The sequence below is a fragment of the Mauremys mutica genome, chromosome 9, assembly GCF_020497125.1.
Source record: "Mauremys mutica isolate MM-2020 ecotype Southern chromosome 9, ASM2049712v1, whole genome shotgun sequence".
Classification (NCBI taxonomy): Eukaryota; Metazoa; Chordata; order Testudines; family Geoemydidae; genus Mauremys; species Mauremys mutica.
Window position 1 is genome coordinate 83,668,546 of NC_059080.1, and position 25,676 is coordinate 83,694,221.

General features: G+C 43.3%; 1 protein-coding gene across 5 annotated transcripts in view; it reads right to left on the minus strand.

Annotated features, from left to right (window-relative positions):
* IFT80 (intraflagellar transport 80) overlaps window positions 1-25,676 on the minus strand; it is a 159,578-nt gene that overhangs the window by 39,480 nt on the left and 94,422 nt on the right. For all 5 annotated transcript variants that reach the window (XM_045029617.1, XM_045029612.1, XM_045029613.1 and 2 more), the window contains one exon: window positions 1,033-1,212. In XM_045029617.1, coding sequence (XP_044885552.1) covers window positions 1,033-1,212 — 180 coding nt within the window. The remainder of the gene's footprint in view (window positions 1-1,032; window positions 1,213-25,676) is intronic.

A 25,676-nucleotide genomic window follows, 5' to 3' on the forward strand; every position in this document is an offset into this window, starting at 1 on the left:
AAGACATATTAGCAAGTCAAAACTCAAAATTCTGTATTCATTCCCAGATATTTAGGTGCCTAATTGTGGATTCAGGCCAAGATTTTCAAAAACAGGAGCCTAAATTTGAGCTCTATAAACCACAGTTAGGGGCATGCTTCATTTCTAACAGTGCTGATCACCCAGCAGCTCCCACTGATGTCAATGGGAAATGCTGAGTGCTCAGAACTTTTTTGGGCCCTTATCTGATTTTCAAATATGGATTTAGGAGTTTTTGTTGTTGTTATTGTTTTTTCAAGTCTTGGCATTAGAACCCAACTTTAGGCATCCAGGTTTGAAAATTCCAGTTTCTATGTTTTATTATTTTCCATGCATTCGTTCCTTAAGTCTTCACTAGGAGATAGTAAAAACAGCCTCTTAAAAGATATGTGACAATTTTCCCTAGCTTTGGAAAATTTGAACCGGCGACTGTAATATGGTGGAGCAGTGCAACAAAGGACACTAACACTCTTCATGATTGTGGTCAGCTGTCAGTTGCCTCTTGAGCTGGAAATCCAAGAAGACAAATCCATTCATCATAGAGGCATAGAAAAATTAGTACCCATTCTGTAGCAATAGCCAGCGATGGTGCAGCTGTACCTGTGGCAACCCACTAGTGTAGACATGATACTTAGCCCTATCTACACTATCACTTTTACCAGTGCTGCACCTTTATTCGTAATTACTGTATTATTATTTCCGATGTAAACCAGACCTATGACTCTATGAATCAATCCCTTATTCATGCCCCCACCCCACCTAAAAGCAAGATGCTGTGATCCTTAAATGAGCCAAGAGGCTGATGTAGTTCTGGGTCTTGTGATTGTATACTCAAACACACACTCAAATACCACTTGCTCATTTTGGCCTTTTTATAACTCAAAGGTATTCAGTCCTATCGTTTATACTCTGCAAAACTTGTCCGTTCACAATTATTTGTCTCTATTGAGTTACAATTGTGAGTCATGCATAAACAATCCTGAAGGTTAATTTTGCTGAACTTGTAACCCATACCTCCATAGTTCTTCTTTTAGTTAATGTTATTTCAAAGTTCTTCCACTCCCAGCGTTGCTCCACGACATGGGCAAAAATCACATGTCCATTTCCACAAGCTCCTGCTATTTGAGTACCATCAATAGACCAAGCAATATTAAATATACTGCCAGTATTTGGTTTCTCTAAAGCATATGACCACTAATAAAAACAAAACAAACAAAAAAGAAAAGAAATCTTAGTACTTTCTTTGAGCTCTTTATGAACAAATATTCATTAAACAAATGAATGCACTTATTTAAATTGTACTAATAAACTAATCAATGGAATGAGTTTCTTATTTTTGCAGGTATCATACAGAGGTCTGTTTCTTAGTAAGATTATTTGAAGACAGGAGGTATAGAGATAAAAGAACCAAATATCACAACATTTGAAGCATATCAAACAGAATGTTATGCAGCCTAAATATATTTTAAATGTATTCAGGCATTCATAGATCTAGGCAATCACTAAATAAAAGTTAAACTGCAACTTCATTTACTTAAAAACAACAGTACTGGTTATGTGGAACCAATGGACTAGATTCTCCAATATGATGCAGCTGCTTGACGCTGAATTGCTAGCAGTTTCTGAACCTAGAGCCAGCATGGCCCTGGCAGAATCAAACAGTGCAAGGGGATTCCTCTGGTGGTACACAGCCAGCCCAAGACTCCCACTTCTCTTCTTGCAGACATTGGCCGGGAACAGCGAACCGCGGCCACTGGCAGCCATGGGCGGCCGTGCAAATGTAAACAAATGGTCTGGCAGTCTGCAGGTTGCCCACTACTGGTGTAAGGTGTATTGTTGGATTGAAAGAAGCATGGCCAGGATGTCTCTACACTATGCTGATCTCAAACAGTGCTTTTAGCCCTGATGGCCATTAACAGCCAGTATTAAGTTGGAGCAGCTCTGAGGCTGCTCCAGGGATTGCCCTGAACACAGCAGCCAAGGATTGGAAGAGTCATTTATGACACCACCTTTGTCTTGAACTGCACTGTGTGGAAATTGACCATACACCAGGAGCTGACCGAAGATATTAAAAGGAAAACGGATTTTGTTTTCAGCATCAAGAGTGATCAGCGACTGATGCATGAATATAGCATCCAAGATCTATAACATTTAACTTGTGGAACTCACTGCTACAAGATATAATTGAAGTTAAAAGCTTAGTAGGATTCCAAAAAAGAATAATAAGAACATCCACTGTTAAATTATATAGAATTAAAACCATTTTATAAGGAATATAATGACCCATACTTTTGGGCAGTATTTTTTTAAACTGTTGGGTATGACCCCTGGAAGATAGAGGATGTGAAGTATCGCAAAGGGCGTGGACAAGTCTCTCTATTTTCCTCTAAATTTTCAGCTTTTAAGTAAGTCTCAAATAGCTATGGTTATGTAGTAAACCTTTAAAACATGACCCAGGTGCAACTAATGCAATGATGTCTGCCTAAATTTACACAGAGCCTGAAACAATAGCTCTGAGGTGTCAACTGTCCTGTTCATTTCAATGAATATTAGCTCAGATGCCAAGGATGATTCTTATTAAATATCAACTCTGTGAAATACCTTACTGCTAAAAGCATGCAGTGAAGGAAAGGAAGTACTGTGTTTATGAAGAAATATCCAATCTACTGAGTGAGTAGTCAGTCATTTTAGGTAGGCCCAGGGCCGGCTTTAAGCCGATTCCCCTGATTCCCCGGAATCGGGCCCCGCACCTTAGGTGTCTTTTAAATTTTTATTTTTTTTACTCACCCGGCAGCGGGTGTGTGTGTGTGTCCTCTCTGGGTCTTCGGCGGCATTTCAGCGGCAGGGTGGGGGGTCCGCTCCAGGGCTTCGGCGGCATTTCACCATCGGGGGGTCCTTCGGTGCTGCGGAAGACCCGGAGCAGACCCCCAGGCCGAAATGCCGCTGAAGCCCCGGACCACCGCTGGGTATTCAAATCGGGCCCCGCCATTCATAAAGCCGGCCCTGGATAGGCCTTTAATAACAAATGGCCAGGATGAAGGAGAATACAACTGGTTTCATTTTCCTTAATAGGGGCATCAACTTTCAAAAAGTTTGGGAAATGATGCCTTAGGGCACACCAGCCTCTTACTGACAGCAGTTAGGAATTGTTTTTCCCTATGGACAGGTTATTTCATAAATTGTCTTATCGTATTTCTTACACCTTCCTCTGACATAGCTGGTACTGGACACTCTCAGAATGTAATTCTGGAGTAGATGGACCACTGATTTGATCAGTCTTGACAATTCCTATGTTCTCATACAAATAGGAGGTTTCCCAATAACTCTTATACACAATTTAATTTTTTTTAAATGTAGTTCTTATTAAATTTTAAAAAGTTAAAAATACAGAAATTGCTGACATTTGTATAACACTTTTCATCCAAAGTTTCCAAAGTGCTCAAACTTTTAAAACTGATTTAAAAAATTGATTCAAAGATCATTCACTCTTCACTAAAATACACAAGTGGGTTTACAGATCCTTTCAAAGGCAAAACATCCAGTTGCACAGTTCTTTCTACTATTATAATGGCATAATGCAGCAATGGTTTATTACTGAGTCACTAACTTCTCAGGACATCTCAGAGGTTTCCTAATGCCAGAAGTGACCATGCCTGACTTGGCTTATTTTAAGTGATCTAATGAGATCACAACCTGATGTGGCATGGCCACATGCCAAACAACATACTTCAAGATTTCAGTTTCCATTAGAAAAAAACAATGAAATAGTTTTCCTAAGGCACTAGAAATTCAAAATTAAGTAGAATGTCACATTTTTGCTTGCAAATCTTGATAATAGAAGCTTCCTCAGGTGCGAATGCCCATTTGGCTGACTTCCAGAAGAATATGTTTCTGTGGAAAGTGACTGCAAAATCTCCAAATATTTTATGGGCCTAACATATTTTCTTTCATCTCATCTTACTGCTTTATGTTGTCTATATTTATTTAAAGTTTAGCAATCAGGTTTTGTAATACGGACCCAGCAAACACTGGAACAGCAGTCAACTCTTAATGTTCTTTGATAACTTAAGTGATTTGTTGCTTGCTTACAATGCACAAAAATTATATTAATAATCATTATATTGCCCTACCAACATAGCTAGTCCAAAGGTTATACAAATATCCTGGGCAATCAGAGGAGGAGAAATCTTTCTTCATAGGCTATGGAGCAGCTTCAAAGAGGCTACTGAATACTAACGACTAAAGAAGCCCTGCACATGCCTTATATCACCATGTGGTAGAACATATGCTGGAGGATCTATGCAGCAACAATATTCTGGCTCACCATTTCATTCCCTGACTTGCTTCCTGCACATTTCCAGTGTAATGGGGATACAGGGACAGGATTTAACCCTTTACCATTGTCAAATTGCATATGCAGAAGATGTAGAGAGGGTTTTTTTCCCCTTAAGGCATGCTTCTATTGTTTCCCCTATTCTTCCCCTCACCATAATTTTGACAATATTTTGACAACAATATTTGTATTAGCTCTAATTTTTCTTACTAGCCTCTCCCTGGCACAGACACCCAAGTCTTGTTCACCTTTTAAGGAGTATTTATTTGGTGACCAAATCATTTAAAAGAATGAATTCACTTGTTTTCTAAAATTCGGAGCCAAGTCCATAGTTTTCAAGACAGTTCCTCAAAATGGCCACTCAACCAGGTCAGAGATTCTCTATATCAAGAAATAACAGCTTCTCTACACTAAAAGATAACAAGGCATGTTCACATTTCTTTGACCAGGCCAAGTTTGTGCAATTGAAAGTATGTAATTAATTATCAGAAGATTGCCTTCCAGTAACAGAGTACATCTGGTCCTTAGGTATCAATCCCTTGACTTATTCTTTTTGCCAAAATTTTAACAAATTCATAATAGAAACTATTGGAAGTATCTACTGTCATCTATGACTCTGCTTCCAGCCCCTTAGTTCTATCACATTTCATAGTACATCACACGTTGCACCAGTTCTGGCTCCCTATTCTTCATATTCACCTCCTGGAGCTATATCTCACATCGGCTGCTGCTCTAGAAAACAGCCAGAGTAGCTGTCACCTAGGAAGGGGGAGTGGGAGTGAAAAGTGGTTGTGAGTGGACACATCTACTCTGAAGCCATTGAGCTCCCTGCTGATGATACATTCAGGATTCGCCCAAAATTCCCCTGGCTGCCACTGACACATTCCACAGCTCTTGAGAGGTCAAAAAGGAAACAAAAATGGGGTAAGCAAATAGAAGAGAAAAAGGCGCAGCAGGCATGGCAGGAGAAACAAATGGAGGGGAAACAAGGGGGAAGCAAACAGGTGTTCTACATTTTAGCCATTTGTCACATGTTTTGATGGCTTGTCTCTCACACTGGCAGGTCAGCAGATTGAACGTCGTGGATTATTCTCCTTGTGTATTAGTACGATGGTAACTTCCTGCATGCTTTCTGGGAGACTATCATTTTCTAGAATTACAGCAAATACTTTACCGAATAAAAAGCCAGATTGTGAACCCATTGCTCCCATTGGTGAAAAGTTACTCATAGAAACAGTCCTACTGGAGTCAACGGGACTACTTGTGCAAGTAATTGCTCACTAATGGGAGTTAGGAGATCACAGTCTAGGAATAAACGCCCAAAAGCTATCTATACACATAGTCTGACACAATAATACTGTCAATACCAACTTTATACACCTTGTCCAAATGATTACACTCTTCAATCATAAGATTAATTCTAGATTATGAAAACTAACTATCCATATACACCTCTACCTCGATATAACGCTGTCCTTGGGAGCCAAAAAATCTTACCACGTTATAGGTGAAACCGTGTTATATTGAACTTGCTTTGATCCACCGGAGTGCGCAGCCCCGCCCCCCCGGAGCACTGCTTTACCGCATTATATCCAAATTTGTGTTATATCGGGTGGCGTTATATCAAGGTAGCGGTGTATAATGTTTAGTCATTTTAATTGAGTGCATATATTTATAAAACTAGTTTCTTGCCTACTGAGACAAGTATTTATCTACTCTCTATCAGATAAATTCTGTATTACTTGAAATGAGGGTTTTTTTGTTTCTGAACATAAATAAAAATAGGATGGCTTTGAGATATAACCATCTCTTCTCTGGAAAGATGAACTTCTTATATAGTTACATTACCTGGGTTCTATTTTTAAGATAATTCAGTACCCTTTTTTCCTTTACTATATTTTAAGCCCACTAACATTCCAAGAAGTAATTTTATAAGTACAATACTATTAGTTTCCATTATATGGCAGATGTAGGAAAAGGTATCCAAACCAAAATTTGCATTTAAAAAAAATCTGTAGTGTTAACTCAGTTATGCGAGACCTTTATTTTGTTTGTCAACAAAGATAAACCGGGGTAAGGGAATAATCTTTGTACATTTCTCAAACTCAGTAAGGAAGGGACATCTGCCTCTTTCCTTTCCTTCTGGGATAAACTGATTAAATTTATATCTCAAGCCTAATTTTGTTCTTTCCCTTGGCCCCATCTCCTTTTTTAAAAAAAAATTATCCTCCCAATTCCGAACTTTATTCTCTATTTCTCTCACCTGTTATTTTATTTAACAGAAAGTTTACGTCTCTACCAGTCATTTGGTACCTTTTAAAAGTCTAACAGAGCCTGATACGTCATTCCTAAATTCTTAATTCACCTATGGAATAGCTTCTGAAATATGCCTTTCCACTCTCAATATTAGTTCTGTACATTAGATCACAGCAATGTATTTCAAATTAACCTCATTTTAAGTTTTCAGGACACTGAGTTTCAGATAAAATGTACCTTAAAAACACTAGAAGAATTTCCAAGCCATGACATGACACCAGTTAATGCTACCTATCATAAGCATCCTTTTTCTGTTAACACAATGTAGTAAAAAAGATTAAGTATAGGACACAAACTAAAGAATTACTCTTTGAAATCTAGATACTACAATCATTATATTGTTTATAACAATGATAGCTCTAAGACCCAAGTAGGTAAGTAGGATCTAGTTAGCTGTGACTTCCAGACACAATGTACTTAATTAAATACTATTATCCCAGGCACAAGTCCTTAAGTGAATATAGAAAAAAAAGGATTTCCTTTTGTTTCAAACAATTAAAGTACTTGACATCTAAAAGAAAAACAGTATGATTTAACTCAACTTTACATGGGATGGTTATATATATATACATACACACACCTTTCTTTTGGACATGGGGGGAAACATGGGATCTTCTCTTGGATCATCATTAATGCTACTCCATAGGTAAGACAGCAGAATGGATAAACAGCAAAGAAGTGTACACTCATGCCACTTAATCTCCCACTTTACACAAACGAAGACAAGCATGTCACCTCCATGTCAGGCTCTGATCTCCTCTGGACCCTAGCAAGTTTAACAACCTTCAAGTGCTGATGGTTACAGAGCATTTTTCTGCTTAAAAAGGATTTCATATGTAAGAAAAATGCTAGAGTGAATAATATCAAAGTTTTGTGTGTGAGATACAGATTTCATGATTTTAAAAGAACTTAAGGCTCTCTTGTCACTAAACAAAAGCTGTCCACAGCTTTAATGTTAACAGTACAATCTTCACTCTATGGTACAGATCAACAAGGAGATACTAAGGTGATCAATGGCTATTCCACTGTTCAGCAAATGGGAAGGACTCTTTAAAAGGCGAGGGAAAGCAGAATTTCCAAAAGTTCAATAGAGAATGAACTTAAAGAATGGAATATTTTTTACCCAGTAATTTGCTTTCTTCTAGCAGCATTTCCCACCATTCTGATATGTATGGGCATTTCCCTTCCAGTCAGCAGTTTATAGAGGTGATTGAAAGCTGCACCATAGCCTGTGCTGGCAATGGCCTCTTCTCTGGCCTGCCATTAGATGATTCATTCCAAAGCTGTGTAAAAAACTTGTAGAAAATAATTAGTAATGATAGTTGCTTGCTTGGCACTGAAATTATATACAGTAGGTCACTGCCCATATGGTAACTATGCAAATAAAATGTTGACCCTTGCCTGAAAAGCCATCCACGGTGGCTAGAATTGTTGGAGATGCTGCTGCCAGTGGCAGCTCCAGGCACCAGTGCTCCAAGCGCATGCCTGGGGCGGCAGTCAGGCAGCCTTTGGCGGCTTGCCTGCAGGAGATCTGCCGGTCCCGCAGATTCAGCGGCAATTTGGTGGCACGTACGCCAAAGCGCGGGACTGGTGGACCTCCTGCCTGGGGTGGCAAAAAAGCTAGAGCTGCCCCTGGCTGCTACCAAAAAAGAAATGATCAGGTAAGAAATTTCCCATTCTTCAGCCCAGTATCTCCCACAATTCTGATATATATGGGAAGTAACAAGCAGTGAGGGAGGGAGGGAAGAATAAGTGAATGAACAGAAAGAAACCCCTTTCACACACATACCCCCAGATATGGCAGATAACCCCACAGGTTATCACTGGACCACTACCTGCAGCACCTTCCTGCCAAAGAAGGCCTCTGCAGAAGACAGAGTTCACTCTATAATGTCTGATAAAGGTCTTAGCTGATGACCATGACTCTGCAGATCTCTGTGGTGGGAGCTCATGCTCTTTCAGCTCATGAGTTTCCCATGGATCTTGTGGAATGCACCTTTTTAATTAATTATTAATGGAGATATCCTATCTCCTAGAACTGGAAGGGATCTTGAAAGGTCATCGAGTCCAGCCCCCTGCCTTCACTAGCAGAACCAAGTACTGATTTTGCCCCAGATCCTTAAGTGGCCCCCTCACGGATTGAACTCACAACCCTGGGTTTAGGGGGCCAATGCGCAAACCACTGAGCTATCTCTCCCCACTACCTTGATCCCTTCTGGAACAGAAATCCCAAACACCTTGTATGCTGCAACAATGCATAGTCTGATTAATCTGGCAAGGGATAGCTTAAATATTCTGAGGCCTGCATCCCAAGAAAGGGGAAAAAATTCATAGGCAGGAGTTGTAGATCAAGCTGGATGAGCAAGCATCTCAGAGAGGTGATTAAGAAAAAGCAGAAAGCCTACAAGGAGTGGAAGATGGGAGGGATTAGCAAGGAAAGCTATCTTATTGAGGTCAGAACATGTAGGGATAAAGTGAGAAAGGCCAAAAGCCATGTAGAGTTTGACCTTGCAAAAGGAATTAAAACCAATAGTAAAAGGTTCTATAGCCATATAAATAAGAAGAAAACAAAGAAAGAAGAAGTACACTGAGGATGGAGTGGAGGTTAAGGATAATCTAGGCATGGCCCAATATCTAAACAAATACTTTGCCTCAGGTACAGAGAAGGGCTACTAGGATGATCCGAGGAATGGAAAACCTGTCTTATGAAAGGAGATTGAAAGAGCTTGGCTTGTTTAGCCTAACCAAAAGAAGGCTGAGGGGAGATATGATTGCTCTTTATAAATATATCAGAGGGATAAATATCAGGGAGGGAGAGGAATTATTTAAGCTTAGTACCGATGTGGACACAAGAACAAATGGATATAAACTGGACACTAGGAAGTTTAGACTTGAAATTAGACGAAGGTTTCTAACCATTAGAGGAGTGAAGTTCTGGAACAGCCTTCTAAGGGGAGTAGTGGGGGCAAAAGACATATCTGGCTTCAAGACTAAGCTTGATAAGTTTATGGAGGGGATGGTATGATGGGATAGCCTAATTTTGGCAATTATTGATTATTAGCAGGTAAATAGGCCCAATGGTCTGTGATGAGATGTTATATGGGGTGGGATCTGCGTTACTACAGAGAATTCTTTCCTGGGTGCTGGCTGGTGAGTCTTGCCCACATGCTCAGGGTTTAATTGATCGCCATATTTGGGGTCGGGAAGGAATTTTCCTCCAGGGAAGATTGGCAGAGGCCCTGGAGGTTTTTCACCTTCCTCTGCAGCATGGGGCACCGGTCACTTGCTGGAGGATTCTCTGCACCTTGAGGTCTTTAAACCATGATTTGAGGACTTCAATAACTCAGACATAGGTTAGGGGTTTGTTACAGGAGTGGGTGGGTGAGATTCTGTGGCCTGCATTGTGCAGGAGGTCAGACTAGATGACCATCATGGTCCCTTCTGACTTTAAGTCTATGAATCTATGAATCTATGAGGCCTTGACACTTCTGGTGAAAGGAAATGAACAGGGAGCTCAATCTCCTTGTGGATGCTGAACATTTTATGTAAATCTTTTGTGCTCTTTTTTGACATCCAAGATGCAGCACAATTTCTCAGTCAGGTGCTGTGGCTTTGGCCAGAATGAAGGAAGGACAATCTCCTGCAAGGAACGGAAAGGAGAATTCACCTTAGGGAAGAATGGTTCTGGAGTTCTTACCACCACTGTGTCATCATGGAACACAGACAGTAAGGTTCTTGCATGGATAAAACTGCTGGTTCTGAAACTCATCTAGCAGACATGATGGCGACCAGAAAGCAGATTTTGATCGAGAGGTAAAATGCTGACATAGATGTAAGAGGTTCAAAGGGATAGGTAGTTAGGGCTTTCAACACCTGTGGTAGGTCCCACTTAGGGGATTCGTCTGACCACTGGTCTGGCAACTCTGACTTCTCTGAGGAATCTGGACACATGAGGGTCCTCAGCCAAGGAGTCCAAGGCTCCTACAAACAGTATGCTACTAAGGCCTGATACCTGGTATGTTATAGTGCTGGGCTGAAGGCACTTATCCACATCTTCTTGATGGAAGTCCAGAATAACTGGAATCCTCGGATCCTTTGGGATTTGCTTTGTGGTCTTGGCACCAAAAACTGAATTTGGCCCAGATGAAGGAAAAGGCTTTTAGTGTGGAAATTCTCCTGGAAGAAGAGCAGAGTCCTAATAATTTTGGATGATAGGATGAGGACTTATGCTGCCCTTTCAACAGCCAGGAGGTCAGTTGAAGATGCTCTGCGTCTGGATGGAGGAATAAGCGTTGGTGAAGGATGTCTAGTCTTGCTGATAATGGTGAGAACTTGAGGGTCTGGAGGGCATATGGAGAGACTCCTGTTGATATTATATGGGACTGTCCGCTATCTCAGGGAGTCAAAGGCCTGGTTTGGGACCAGTACCTGATATGGCATTCACTCCGGGGCATAGTCACCTCTATGCATGAGACCAGGAGACCCAGTAGCTAAAGACACTGACCTATGGTTTGTCTCATGCCTGTGATCAGCAAGAGTATCCGATCCTGGATCTTCTGAAATCTGTCTAGCAATGGGTAGATCTTTGCCATCAAAGGGTCTATTTCTATGCCCAGGTGAATAATGCTTGTTGAGGGAATCCAGGAACTTTTCTTGGTATTTATTATGAATTCATGTGCTTGCAGGAGATCCAAATTCTGGATTGAGGCACTGCATGCTGCTGCCTGGGATGGGACTCAGGTTGAAATTCCAGAAAGGGATATTGGTGAATACCCTGGGACCTGAGCCTTGCTATGGCCAAATCAACATCTTCATAATGAATGTGGGGGCCAAAGAGAGACTGAATGGAAGCATTCAGTATTGATAGCGATCCATGCCACAAGCAAATCTCAGAAGCGTGCAGTAGCAGGGGCTCACTGGAATGCACCAGTGGTATGTCTCTTCCAGATCCACTAAGATTAGGAAATTCCCATTGAGATAGGGAGGTCACTGTTGAAGCTATGGCTGTTTTTTTCATCCATCTGAGCCTTTTGAGGTCAATGATGGCCTTGACTCCTCTGGTGCATTTCTGAAGAATGAAAATGATGGAGTAAAACCCTGAGAAACTTTCTTCTGAGGGAAATCCTGTCGCTTCCAAGCCCCAGATGTAGATCTAGTTCTGAATGAACTTGTGCTTGGCGAGGTTACTGGTGACAGGAGACTGGGTTAAGAAAGGATGGAGTGGAGCCCTTAGCTTGAGGGAGTATCTCTGATGCATTCGCTCTTGCATCCACCTGCTTGTGATCAAAGCAAACCATTTCTCTGAAAAGTGGGAAAATCTGCCTCTCATGCTCAAGTCTGGGCAGAGGCACATTCACTCCTTGTCATAATTGACTCTTGAAGGTTGAGGGAGCACATCTGGGTTTTCTGCTCAAGCCCTAGTTCCAAGGCTTTCCCTTGGTATATCTCTTATCTTTCCTCCAGTAATTCTGTGAAGAAGATGGATGAAAGGGTGAAGGGGAATCACTGCCTCAGGAGGGGATTAGAAGGGTGGTATTTACTCTAAGGCTTGTCCTTGAGGGCCTGCTCAGGTTGGATCTGGATTGTGGATATAACCTTTTTGCATATGGTTTTAAACATTTCAGGGAGGAAAACGCCTTTGTCATATTTTCTCTGTGTCCTGCAAAGAATCAGAGTTTATTACTCTCTTTTCTTGATAGAGGAAGAGAAGTCTGAGTCAGTGGACTAATATCTTTTGCGTTTTTTGTATTTTTTCCTTACCATTCTTATTCTTTTCAGGGCTTTTTTTAAAAAAAATGTTTGGCATGTTTTGCAGGTGCCACTACCCAGTTGTGGCCAGGGTATGGCCTTTTGTGGTTTGTTTTGTGTGACACTTGGAGGATATTAGCAGAAGGCTGAAGGACACCTCTTTATCCTTCACTGAGGAAGCAAAAAGGACAGTGATTTTTGCATTCATGAAAGAGGGATCCCAGCCATGTTGGTTGGAGACGCTGGGAGATTGATTTGGGGAGATAAACTGCTTTAAACAAAGGCTCAGTCTGTTAAAGTTAAGTTTAGACTCTAGGAAGCGTAGTATATTTTTTGTTTTATATATAAACCATTTGTTTAAAGACACCATAATAGAGGCCCAACTTCAATGTATACCCCAAATTAAGAAAAACAGTAAAAGAACTAAAAAAGAGCCACCGTGGCTTAACAACCATGTAAAAGAAGCAGTGAGAGATGAAAAGACTTCCTTTAAAAGGTGGAAGTCAAATCCTAGTGAGGCAAATAGAAAGGAACACAAACTTTGCCAACTTAAGTGCAAGAGTGTAATAAGAAAAGCCAAAGAGGAGTTTGAAGAACGACTAGCCAAAAACTCTAAAGGTAATAACAAAATGTTTTTTAAGTACATCAGAAGCAGGAAGCCTGCTAAACAACCAGTGGGGCCCCTTGACGATCAAAATACAAAAGGAGTGCTTAAAGACGATAAAGTCATTGCGGAGAAACTAAATGGATTCTTTGCTTCAGTCTTCACGGCTGAGGATGTTAGGGAGATTCCCAAACCTGAGCTGGCTTTTGAAGGTGACAAATCTGAGGAACTGTCACAGATTGAAGTGTCACTAGAGGAGGTTTTGGAATTAATTGATAAACTCAACATTAACAAGTCACCGGGACCAGATGGCATTCACCCAAGAGTTCTGAAAGAACTCAAATGTGAAGTTGCGGAACTATTAACTAAGGTTTGTAACCTGTCCTTTAAATCGGCTTCGGTACCCAATGACTGGAAGTTAGCTAATGTAACGCCAATATTTAAAAAGGGCTCTAGGGGTGATCCCGGCAATTACAGACCGGTAAGTCTAACGTCGGTACCGGGCAAATTAGTTGAAACAATAGTTAAGAATAAAATTGTCAGACACATAGAAAAACATAAACTGTTGAGCAATAGTCAACATGGTTTCTGTAAAGGGAAATCGTGTCTTACTAATCTATTAGAGTTCTTTGAAGGGGTCAACAAACATGTGGACAAGGGGGATCCGGTGGACATAGTGTACTTAGATTTCCAGAAAGCCTTTGACAAGGTCCCTCACCAAAGGCTCTTATGTAAATTAAGCTGTCATGGGATAAAAGGGAAGGTCCTTTCATGGATTGAGAACTGGTTAAAGGACAGGGAACAAAGGATAGGAATTAATGGTAAATTCTCAGAATGGAGAGGGGTAACTAGTGGTGTTCCCCAGGGGTCAGTCCTAGGACCAATCCTATTCAATTTATTCATAAATTATCTGGAGAAAGGGGTAAACAGTGAGGTGGCAAAGTTTGCAGATGATACTAAACTGCTCAAGATAGTTAAGACCAAAGCAGATTGTGAAGAACTTCAAAAAGATCTCACAAAACTAAGTGATTGGGCAACAAAATGGCAAATGAAATTTAATGTGGATAAATGTAAAGTAATGCACATTGGAAAAAATAACCCCAACTATACATACAACATGATGGGGGCTAATTTAGCTACAACGAGTCAGGAAAAAGATCTTGGAGTCATCGTGGATAGTTCTCTGAAGATGTCCATGCAGTGTGCAGAGGCGGTCAAAAAAGCAAACAGGATGTTAGGAATCATTAAAAAGGGGATAGAAAATAAGACTCAGAATATATTATTGCCCTTATATAAATCCATGGTACACCCACATCTCGAATACTGTGTACAGATGTGGTCTCCTCACCTCAAAAAAGATATTCTAGCACTAGAAAAGGTTCAGAAAAGGGCAACTAAAATGATTAGGGGTTTGGAGAGGGTCCCATACGAGGAAAGATTAAAGAGGCTAGGACTCTTCAGCTTGGAAAAGAGAAGACTAAGGGGGGGATATGATAGAGGTATATAAAATCATGAGTGATGTCGAGAAAGTGGATAAGGAAAAGTTATTTACTTATTCCCATAATACAAGAACTAGGGGTCACCAAATGAAATTAATAGTCAGCAGGTTTAAAACAAATAAAAGGAAGTTCTTCTTCACGTAGCGCACAGTCAACTTGTGGAACTCCTTACCTGAGGAGGTTGTGAAGGCTAGGACTATAACAATGTTTAAAAGGGGACTGGATAAATTCATGGTTGCTAAGTCCATAAATGGCTATTAGCTAGGATGGGTAAGAATGGTGTCCTTAGCCTCTGTTCGTCAGAGGATGGAGATGGATGGGAGGAGAGAGATCACTTGATCATTGCCTGTTAGGTTCACTCCCTCTGGGGCACCTGGCATTAGCCACTGTCGGTAGACAGATACTGGCCTAGATGGACCTTTGGTCTGACCCAGTACGGCCATTCTTATGTTCTTATGTTCCTGTTGTTATCCTCACTCACTATCTCTTAAATCTTAGCCTTTAATAACAAGCTTATGATTGTTTTTACTATAAATATATCTCAGTGCTGTGATGTTACACCGGAGCTGATCTGCAGTTGAATCAAACAAGCTGGTGTGTGCACTGTTCCTTTGGGTACAGCTTACCTGGTAATTTCTGCGAGTGTGCAGTAGTAAAGGGCTGGACACTGCAGGGCATTAGGGTGCACGTATTATTAATCTGCAAGGCAAAGTAAGGGCTTGCAGAGCCCTGAGTAAATTGTTTGGGAGCTAATGGACTGCTGATGTCAGGGAGCTGATACCCTGTAAAGCACAAGTAAATCTTCCTCTTGCTGGAGGGAGGGGGTATAAGGTGGCTTATAGTCCTGGGGACAAAAAGAAGGCTGCTTGCTACTGCCTGAAAACAAACAAAATAAAAAGGCAAAGGAAATGTCAGGAGCAAAGAGAACCGCCACTGACTTCTGCTGCAGAGGCAGAAGATTTAGGGGTAAACCAGAGAAGGGGACATGGCCAACATGGCTTGTGTTGGAGCCTTGAACTGCCTCCAGAAACTTTTGACAAGGAGGGAATAGCTCAGAACCCATATTAGAATTGTGGGAGCTGCTGATTTGCAGAATATGAAAGTGTTCATCTGCATTAGTTTAGGGGGGGCGGGGAGGAGGAGCAAGGGTGCAGCAGACTCAGGGGAAAGGGTGGGGGCTTTGGGGGAAGGAGTGGAGTGGGGCCGGGGCCTGGGGCAGAGCCAGGGGATGAGTAGTGAGCACCCTGTAGCACATTGGAAAGTTGGTGCCTGTAGCTCCAGCCCCGGAGTTGGTGCCTATGCAAGGAGCCGCATGTGGCTCCGGAGCCACAGGCTGGCCACCCTGGTATAGCCTCTCAGCAGGAGAGACAACATTTGAAACCTGATGAGCCAGGCATGCTCTACCAGGAAAAATATAAGTCTCCCTGAAGAGAAAGAGGAGTAAAACAATCTTCTCACTCCTTATCTAATTAGCTAACTATAACTATACTAACAACTATCTTAACCACTTCAGAAATATTAGAAAACTTGAGGCATGCTCAAGGCGGACACGCTAGCGCTCTGTGTCAGATCAAGATGGTTGAGAAGGAACTGAGGGAAGTTCACCCGCACACCCCTACATAGCCTCAAGTATCCAGCACTAGTAGCTATTGGGTGCATGCATAGGCTGAATACACACTGCTAATTGAAAATCTCCAATGAAAAGCTCAAGAGGCACATGCACACCTAAAGTGGCGCACCCTTAGGGACACTACTCAAAGAAAAACAGCTTCACTCAAATTTCCCAGTGCTGCCATTTTGTTTTGCTGCACTCACTCCTGTAAAGTTGAAAGTTGACCAACTTCCTTGTGCCTCAGAGAATTTTACATCATATTTAGGTGGGAAATGGAGAAGCATAGCACTTCATACAGCATGAACTCAATGGAACTGTGCAGTAGCAGGTTAATCCTGCAGAACAGGGCTTTTGAGGCAACGATTGAGCAAATGTTGGGAGTTCAACAGACATGGAGAAAATTACTGCTTCAGAATTTTGCTTTTCAACATTAAAGAAAAAAGACAATTTAAGTTTCTTTTAATTTTGATTTTTTTTAATCAGAAAATTAGAGCAATAGAGACTACAAGTCAATTAAGTTGAAATACCACCTACAAGGAGCTTAGGAGATGTCTGGCATCTCCCAGTGCTGAATTGATATTTTAGCTTAAACTGTCTAGAAGCTCCACTTCAGAAAATGTCAGTTCATTTCCATAGGGAATGGAAGCCAAATCCGTCTTCCAGGATACAAGGATTATAAATCAAACAAAATATGTACCACCATTCACCCACTCCCAGAGGAACATTTTTTTAAAGTTAAATGTAAAAATATGAAGGCGTCCGGTGGCACCTTAAGACTAACAGATTTATTTGGGCATAAGCTTTCATGGGTAAAAAAACACTCCTTCAGATGCATGGAGTGAAAATTACAGCTGTAGGTATTATATACTGACACATGAAGAGAAGGGAGTTACCTCATAAGTGGAGAACCAGTGTTGACAGGGCCAATTCGAGCAGGGTGGATGTAGTCCCTCACTCTCACAGACCTTGGGAGGCAGGCCAGTCCTTGCTTATAGACAGCCCCTCAACCTGAAACAAATACTCACCAGCAACTACACACCATACCACAGAAGCACTAACCCAGGAACCAATCCCTGTAACAAACCTCGTTGCCTACTCTGTCTCCATATCTACTCTAGCGACACCATCAGAGGATTCAACCACATCAGCCACACCATCAGGAGTTCATTCACCTGCACGTCTACTAATGTTATATATGCCATCGTGTGCCAGCAATGCCTTTCTGCCATGTACATTGGCCAAACTGGACAGTCCCTACATAAAAGAATAAATGGACACAAATCGGACATCAAGAATGGTAACATACAAAGGCCAGTAGGAGAACACTTCAGTCTTCCTGGACATTCTGTAACAGATTTAAAAGTAGCTATACTTGAACAAAAAAACGTCAGAAACAGACTTAAAAGAGAAACAGCAGAACTAAAATTCATTTGCAAATTTACCACCATTAATTTGGGCTTGAATAAGGGCTGGGAGTGGCTGGCTCATTACAAAAGCAGCTTTGCCTCTCCTGGAATTGACACCTCCTCATCAGTTATTGGGAGTGGACTACATGCGCCCTGATCGAACTAGCCCTGTCAACACTGGTTCTCCACTTGTGAGGTAACTCCCTTCTCTTCATGTGTCAGTATATAATGCCTGCATCTGTAATTTTCACTCCATGCATCTGAAGAAGTGGCTTTTACCCACGAAAGCTTATGCCCAAATAAATTTGTTAGTCTTTAAGGTACCACCCGACTCCTTGTTGTTTTTGTGGATACAGACTAACACGGCTACCCCCTGATACTTGTAAAAATATGATTACATGAAAATGAAGTTTATAATACATCTACACATGAATCTACATCTGGTTTCTTTTTTGGTTCCTCAGTCCAGGCTGAGTGGGTCTATGAACTGAATAGGCAGCATACATAGTTCTTGGGGGTAAGGAAATGCACGAGGTGGATTCAATAGCTTTTTAACCAAAGGGGAAAGAAGGTATTCCATGACACAGGATAGTTAAAAAAAGAGTAAACTAAGGAGGATCTCCACTATCTTCCCAAATATTGGACAGCCCTCAGCCCCAACAATTAAAGCCAATTCTTATGACCTGGTTTTAGGTTACCTATTAGAAGTCTACAACTTTTCTTGCAGGAGGTAAGCTAATGATCTCCTAGCATCCAGAGAAGCCCTCATAAACAATAGAACCTGAGTACAACCAAGATCAACATTCCCATATTCATTAACTTAGAGTATGAGACAATGTCGCTCTTCACAATGAGTACCACTTCTATAGCTGATTCAAATGCATTAGGTTTCTTCCGAAAGTTACACTGGGATCCCATCCAGTCAGTTCTAGTAAATCAAACTGTGCTACTCCGGAAGGGACTGGCTACCAGTATAACCCAATGGGAAATCTGGATGCAATAGTTGTTACCTCATTGAGAATCCCATCCCATCATGTTAATAAATGCAGATGAAATCACAGGGACACTGAATGGAAAATCCTGATGTGTTAGCTTTGCCTCACAGGGATCTGAATTTGGAAATATTAAAACACATATAGATGTATCAGCAAGGACTGGGATCAAATCCCAGTATAATACTATAGAAAACAGATTTCTTAGGATTTCTACTTTGATTTAATTGACATTAAGCCTTGGCACTATTAAAATGTTATGAAAAAGTATTTACTGTGTACACACAGCAGCCACTTTTTAAATGTTAACTTCTCAGTTACATTATCTTTTAAAACAGTAACAGAACCAATCTAAATTACAGTGTAAATGTTAAAGTAGTACACAGAGAGCTGTGCAACTCATTAACATTAATGCAAATCATGGGGTTAAATCTCTGAATATAACTTTAAACATGTATCACTAAGTGTCTGGAAAATTGTTGGGTTTTTAAAATCTCAGCTGCCATTTTACTACCGAGTGAAAAAAGTGACAAGCACCACTAAAACAGACTCATCACAGCCAGCACTGTGTTTTAACCAATTTCTATTAAATTTATTTAACATAGTCTCTCAAATGACTCACAACTTGAAGGAAATGTATAATCATGTAGTTATAACTCTTTCAATATTTGGTTTTATAATAGAAATCCCAGCAACATTAATCTCTAGCACGATGGACAAGATACTTCACGTTACAAAAGAAAAAAAAAGTCACTACTGCAGAGCATTTCTCATTCACCTTTCCACAACATACTAGGCATAATCCCCCTATTTTTTACTATATATTCCAAATATTTCTATCAGAATTGTACACAGCCAGCCAAAGAATTATAAAGAGAAACAACATTGTGGAAGCAATCGAATACGCATAATAGCAAAAGTAAAATGGCCTCAATCACTTCTACAATAAAGGACAAAGCTTTTATGACGCACACAGCCATTTAAAAAGACTAACTCGTGGACTAATGTATAAAGAGTTGCTTGCATTATAAAACATGAGGATCTGTCATGCTGAATATGGTGAAATAAAGTTCACGAAATGAAGACAAGTGGGAAGATTCAGCAACAGATCAGCCAGCTATCAATTGGAAAATATGCCTGAGCCACAAGTCACAAAAAATACATACACAGAAAAATGTACCATCAGTCAAAAAGATATTCAGCAAGAAATAAAATAAAATTTATTTACAATAGAGAGTGTGCACATGCATGCAGCTAAAATCCTCTGAATAAACAGTAAAACAATATCAAACTATCTAAAATAAAATACACCCAATCCCTAATAAGGGCAAATTAATCACTAGTGGAAAAACTGAATAACTGAAAGACATTCTCAAAACAAACACATAGAAGACACTTTCAAAATTATTTAAACAGATATTGCCTATCCATCATAGCTAGTACTTGCTGATATTCATAAAAATATGTATATGAACAGATGATGCAGTTTATTTAATCTCAAAGCTTCATTTTCAAGTCTTGCATAAATGGCTGTATTCACCTCTTTCGTTCTCTGAAGCACTGAACAAGCATCCTTTTTTTGGATACGGGTGTGATCAATTTCCTGTAATTAGGGCAGTGGGGAAACACTAGTGGATCTCAGTCCTTCCTGACTTCTATTTCTATATTACTGTGAGTTTTGTGACATGATCAGTATTGTCAAGAGAAGTGTGCAAAGCCACAGAAAGTCACCCACCAGGCAGGAATGAACATTTTAAACATTGCTCTCCGTTTAATGGATTAGATTCTTAAAAATCCAGATAAACCAAGGAAAAAAGTTATTTTTATTTAACTCATTAATGCAGATATGTTTACTTTTTAATAATGCTGTTTAGCATCAATGATCTTAGACACTCACAGGAGCCGAGGGAGGCAATGCATACAGTTGCAACATAAAACAGTAGGCAAAATAACTTTTATATGTCAGCCACATTACTTTCCTTCAGTTATGAATGCTATACACAGTGCAACAGCTTCCCCAAGTTTTCTTAAAGTGACAAAATTAATTTACTCTGCACTTATTATTTGCAGTTTACTTTTAATGCATAAAATTGATGAAGCATAGAAGCAGGTAAGAAGGAAGAGAAAAGAAAGTAAAGAATTATATGAAAGCTTTAATTAAATTATGTCACATAACTAAATGCATATGCTAGAGAAGGGTTAATGATGTGTATATCTCCTGATGATTCCCTGAGGAGCAATTTGCTGATACAGCTCCATTACATCAGACACGATAAAAAATGTCTGTGTTGACCAGTAAAGCTAGGTCTGGTTCTCTTCAAACACTATCACTCTGGTGGTATGTGACTCATTCTCCTTTCTCCCCCAGTGCTAGTGTGGCTAATTCTTTACCAACTATTTACATTTAAATGTCAGGGAAAAAACTTGCATAAAGAAGCAAGACTTTTGGAGGCTAACCTAACAAATTATTGTTGCGGCTGCTGAACAGTAGATAGCATACGGCTTTAGCTACTGTTAATGTCTTTGTTTCTTAAAGAGTCTTGTAGTAAACCAGGTATAAGGTCAGTCTTCTGTAAAACAAAACTAGCTGCATTAAAATGTTGACAAAACCCTTTAGTATGGTATCTGCTTATTAGAAAATGTTGGTTGTCAATTTTTCTCCCATCAAAATTAGTTCAATCTTATTTAAAATAAATTCTAATAAAGAATCAGACAACAGCTAATAAGAAAAATCTGTGAGGAACTGATTTAAAACACATTTTTAAAATCTACAGAAATAAAGTTGCACATCACAGCAAAATAAAAAAATAATGTAAAAATCCAGTATTTTAAAATCTACTCTTAGATATTAATAAAATCATCCTTTTAAAATGAAACTACCAGTTTTAGTTCTGTTAGATTGGAAGAAAAGACGGTTACTCACCGTAGTAACTGTTGTTCTTCGAGATGTGTTGCTCCTATCCATTCCAGTCAGGTGTGCGCGCCGCGCGTGCACGGCTCTCCGGAACATTTTTACCCTAGCAACTCCAGCGGGCCGGCTGGGCGCCCCCTGGAGTGGCGCTGCTATGGCGCCGAATATATACCCCAGCCGGCCCGTCCGCTCCTCAGTTCCTTCTTGCCGGCTACTCCGACAGTGGGGAAGGAGGGCGGGTCTGGAATGGATAGGAGCAACACATCTCGAAGAACAACAGTTACTACGGTGAGTAACCGTCTTTTCTTCTTCGAGTGATTGCTCCTATGCATTCCAGTCAGGTGATTCCCAAGCCTTACCTAGGCGGTGGGGTCGGAGTGAGACGTGGCAGAGTGTAAGACTGCGGAGCTGAAGGCTGCATCGTCTCTGGATTGCTGCACCAACGCGTAGTGGGAAGCGAAGGTGTGGACAGAAGACCAGGTGGCCGCTCTACAGATGTCCTGGATGGGGACATGGGCCAGGAAGGCGGCAGACGAGGCGTGCGCCCTCGTCGAGTGAGCGGTGAGGCGGCATGGTGGCACGCAAGCAAGCTCGTAGCATGTCCAGATACATGCCGTCACCCAGGAGGAAATCCGCTGCGAGGAGACCGGCTCGCCTTTCATGCGGTCGGCAACCACTACAAACAGCTGGGTCGAATGCCGGAAGGGTTTCGTTCGCTCGATGTAAAAAGCGAGGGCCCTGCGGACGTCCAGGGTGTGAAGCTGTTGCTCCCGAGGGAAGGCGTGCGGCTTCGGGAAGAAGACCGGGAGGAAGATCTCCTGGTTGAGGTGGAAGGGCGACACCACCTTAGGGAGGAAGGCCGGGTGTGGTCGAAGCTGCACCTTGTCTCCGTGGAAGACGGTGTATGGTGGACCAACCATTAGAGCACGGAGCTCAGAGACTCGTCTTGCTGATGTAATTGCGACGAGGAAGGCTGTCTTCCAGGAGAGGTAGAGCAGAGAGCACGTGGCCAGAGGCTCGAAGGGCGGTCCCATAAGCTTGGCCAGAACGAGGTTTAAATCCCAGGTCGGGGTAGGACGCCGCACCGGTGGGTACAAGCGGTCCAGGCCTTTAAGGAAGCGGGAAACCATCTGGTTGGAGAAGATGGACCGACCTCCCATAGATGGACGAAAGGCGGACACTGCTGCCAGGTGTACCTTCAAGGAGGAGACCGCAAGACCTTGCTCCTTAAGGTACCAGAGGTAGTCCAGGATGGTAGGGACAGGGACTACGAAGGGATTGAGGCCTCGTTGATCACACCGGAGCGCGAACCGCTTCCATTTCGCAAGGTAGGTGGAGCGAGTGGAAGGCTTTCTGCTCTCTAGCAGGACTTGCTGTACTGCCGCCGAACAGTCCCTCTCTGCGTGGGTCAACCACGCAGATACCAAGCTGTAAGATGGAGGGACTGCAGGTTCGGATGGCGGAGTCTGCCGGAGTCCTGCGTGATGAGGTCCGGCCATAACGGAAGGGGGATGGGATCCCGAACGGAGAGCTCGAGCAGCAGGATGTACCAGTGCTGCCTCGGCCAGGCCGGAGCTACAAGTATGACGTGGGCTCTGTCCCTCCGAAGCTTCAGTAGCACTCGGTGTACAAGCGGGAACGGAGGGAAGGCGTAGAGGAGGTGATCCGTCCAGGAGCAAAGGAATGCGTCCGACAGGGAGCCTGGCGAGCGACCCTGGTATGAGCAAAACAAGTGGCACTTCCTGTTCTCCTTGGAGGCAAATAGGTCTATCTGGGGAAACCCCCACCTCCGGAAGATCGTGTGCACGACATCTGGACGGAGGGACCACTCGTGGGAGAGGAACGACCTGCTGAGATGGTCGGCCAGCGTGTTCTGCACTCCTGGAAGAAAGGACGCTTCCAGGTGAATTGAGTGGGTCACGCAGAAGTCCCACAGGAGCATCGCTTCCTTGCAGAGCGGGGAGGAGCGGACTCCACCCTGCTTGTTCACATAGAACATCGCCGTCGTGTTGTCCGTGAACACCGCTACGCATTGGCCTTGCAGGCGGGCGTGAAAGGTGTGGCACGCCAAGCGGATCGCTCGCAGCTCCCGGACGTTGATGTGGAGGGAGAGCTCCTGGGGTGACCAGAGACCCTGGGTGTGAAGGTCGCCCAGGTGGGCCCCCCATCCCAGCGCCAAGGCATCCGTGGTCAGTGTAACGGATGGACGAGGAGGGCGGAACGGGACTCCTGCACACACGACCTCTGGGTCCAGCCACCAGCTGAGCGAAGCGAGGGTAGGCTTCGTGACCGTGACTACCCTGTCTATGGAGTCGCGGTGCGGGCGGTACACTGACGCCAGCCAGGATTGAAATGGGCGAAGGCGCAGCCTCGCATAGGCGGTGACAAACGTGCACGATGCCATGTGGCCCAGGAGGCGTAGGCAGGCCGAACAGTCGTAGTGGGAAAGGCGTGCAGGTCTCGGATGATGGAGACCATCGTCTGGTGCCGAGGTCGAGGGAGGCAGGCCCTGGCCACCGTGGAGTCGAGGACCGCTCCGATAAACTCCACCCTCTGCGATGGAGTCAATGAGGACTTCTCGGCATTGACGAGCAGGCCCAGTACCCGAAACAGGGATAGTATTTCGGAAATTTGCTCTGCTACCAGTTGTTGGGATGGCCCGCGAACCAGCCAGTCGTCGACATACGGGTAGACGTGAACGCGACGACGGCGGAGGTCTGCAGCAACTACTGCCATGCACTTGGTGAAGACCCTCGGCGCGGTGGATAGGCCGAAGGGTAGTACCGCAAACTGGTAGTGCGCACTGTTGACCATGAAACATAGATAGCGTCGATGGGGAGGGTAGATCGCGATATGGAAGTACGCTTCCTTCATATCGAGGGCGGCAAACCAGTCTCCCGGATCCAGGGAGGGAATGATGGTCCCCAGGGATACCATGCGAAATTTGAGCTTGACCATGTACTTGTTGAGCTCCCGGAGGTCCAAGATAGGTCTGAGACCTCCTTTCGCCTTGGGGATGAGGAAATAACGGGAATAGAATCCCCTGCCCCGCCTGTCGTGCGGCACCTCCTCTATGGCACCCAAACTCAACAGCGCCTCGACCTCTTGTAAGAGGCATTGCTCGTGAGAGGGGTCCCTGAAGAGGGACGGGGAAGGTGGGCGGGAAGGAGGGGGCGAAATAAACTGAAGGCGGTAACCATACTGGATAGTACGAAGTACCCAGTTGTCCGATGTTATTTGGGACCACGCCGGGAAGAAGCAGGAAAGGCGGTTGCAAAACAAAGGGGTTGGATCCTGGAAAGAGTCTGATGGGCCGTCCTCGGGCGTCCCATCAAAACTGCTGCTTGGGCCCTTGCGGGGTCTTGGACAACGCCTGGGCCTGGTTGCGCCTGCTGCCGGATGGCCTACGGCGGTTTAGACCGTTCCGCCGACTATTATACGGCCTTGACCTGGCCTGGGTAAAAGGCCGGTAGGGCTGTTGCTGCCGGAAAGAGCGCCTCAGGATAGCTGGTGTGTGCATACCCAGAGTGCGAATAGCGATACGACCGTCCTTGAGGGTCTGGATCCTGGAGTCCGTTTTCTCCGAGAACAGACTGTGAGTCTCAAAGGGGAGGTCCTGTAGGGTATACTGCACTTCCGGCGGCAAGGTGGAGGACTGCAGCCAGGAGATGCGCCGCATAGTCACTCCGGAGGCCAAAGTTCTGGCCCCTGAGTCCGCCGAGTCCAGAGCAGCTTTTCTGCCCTCTTCGACTAGAGCGGAGAACTCCTGTCGGGAAGCCGTCGGGATCAGCTCTGAAAACTTAGTGAGGGACACAAAAATGTCAAAGGTGTAACGAGCTAGGAGGGCCAACTGGTTTGCAATCCGGAGCTGGAGACCCCCCGTCGAATACACCTTTCGGCCCAACAGGTCCATGCGCCTGGCGTCCTTGGACTTTGGCGCCGGGGCTGGCTGTCCGTGCCTCTCGCGGTCGTTAACAGACTGCACGACGAGTGAGTCTGGAGCGGGGTGGGTGTACAAATACTCGTACCCCGTGGGGGGGAACCGAGTATTTTCGTTCGATGCCCCTTGCAGTAGGAGGGACGGACGCCGGTGACTGCCAGAAGGTAGTGGCATTTTTCTGAATGGTCTTGATAAACGGGAGGGCCACCCGCAACGGGGCCTCGGCTCCGATGACGTTGGTCACCGGGTCTTCGTCTTCCGGGACCTCCGCTACCGGGAGGTCAATAGCCTTCGCCA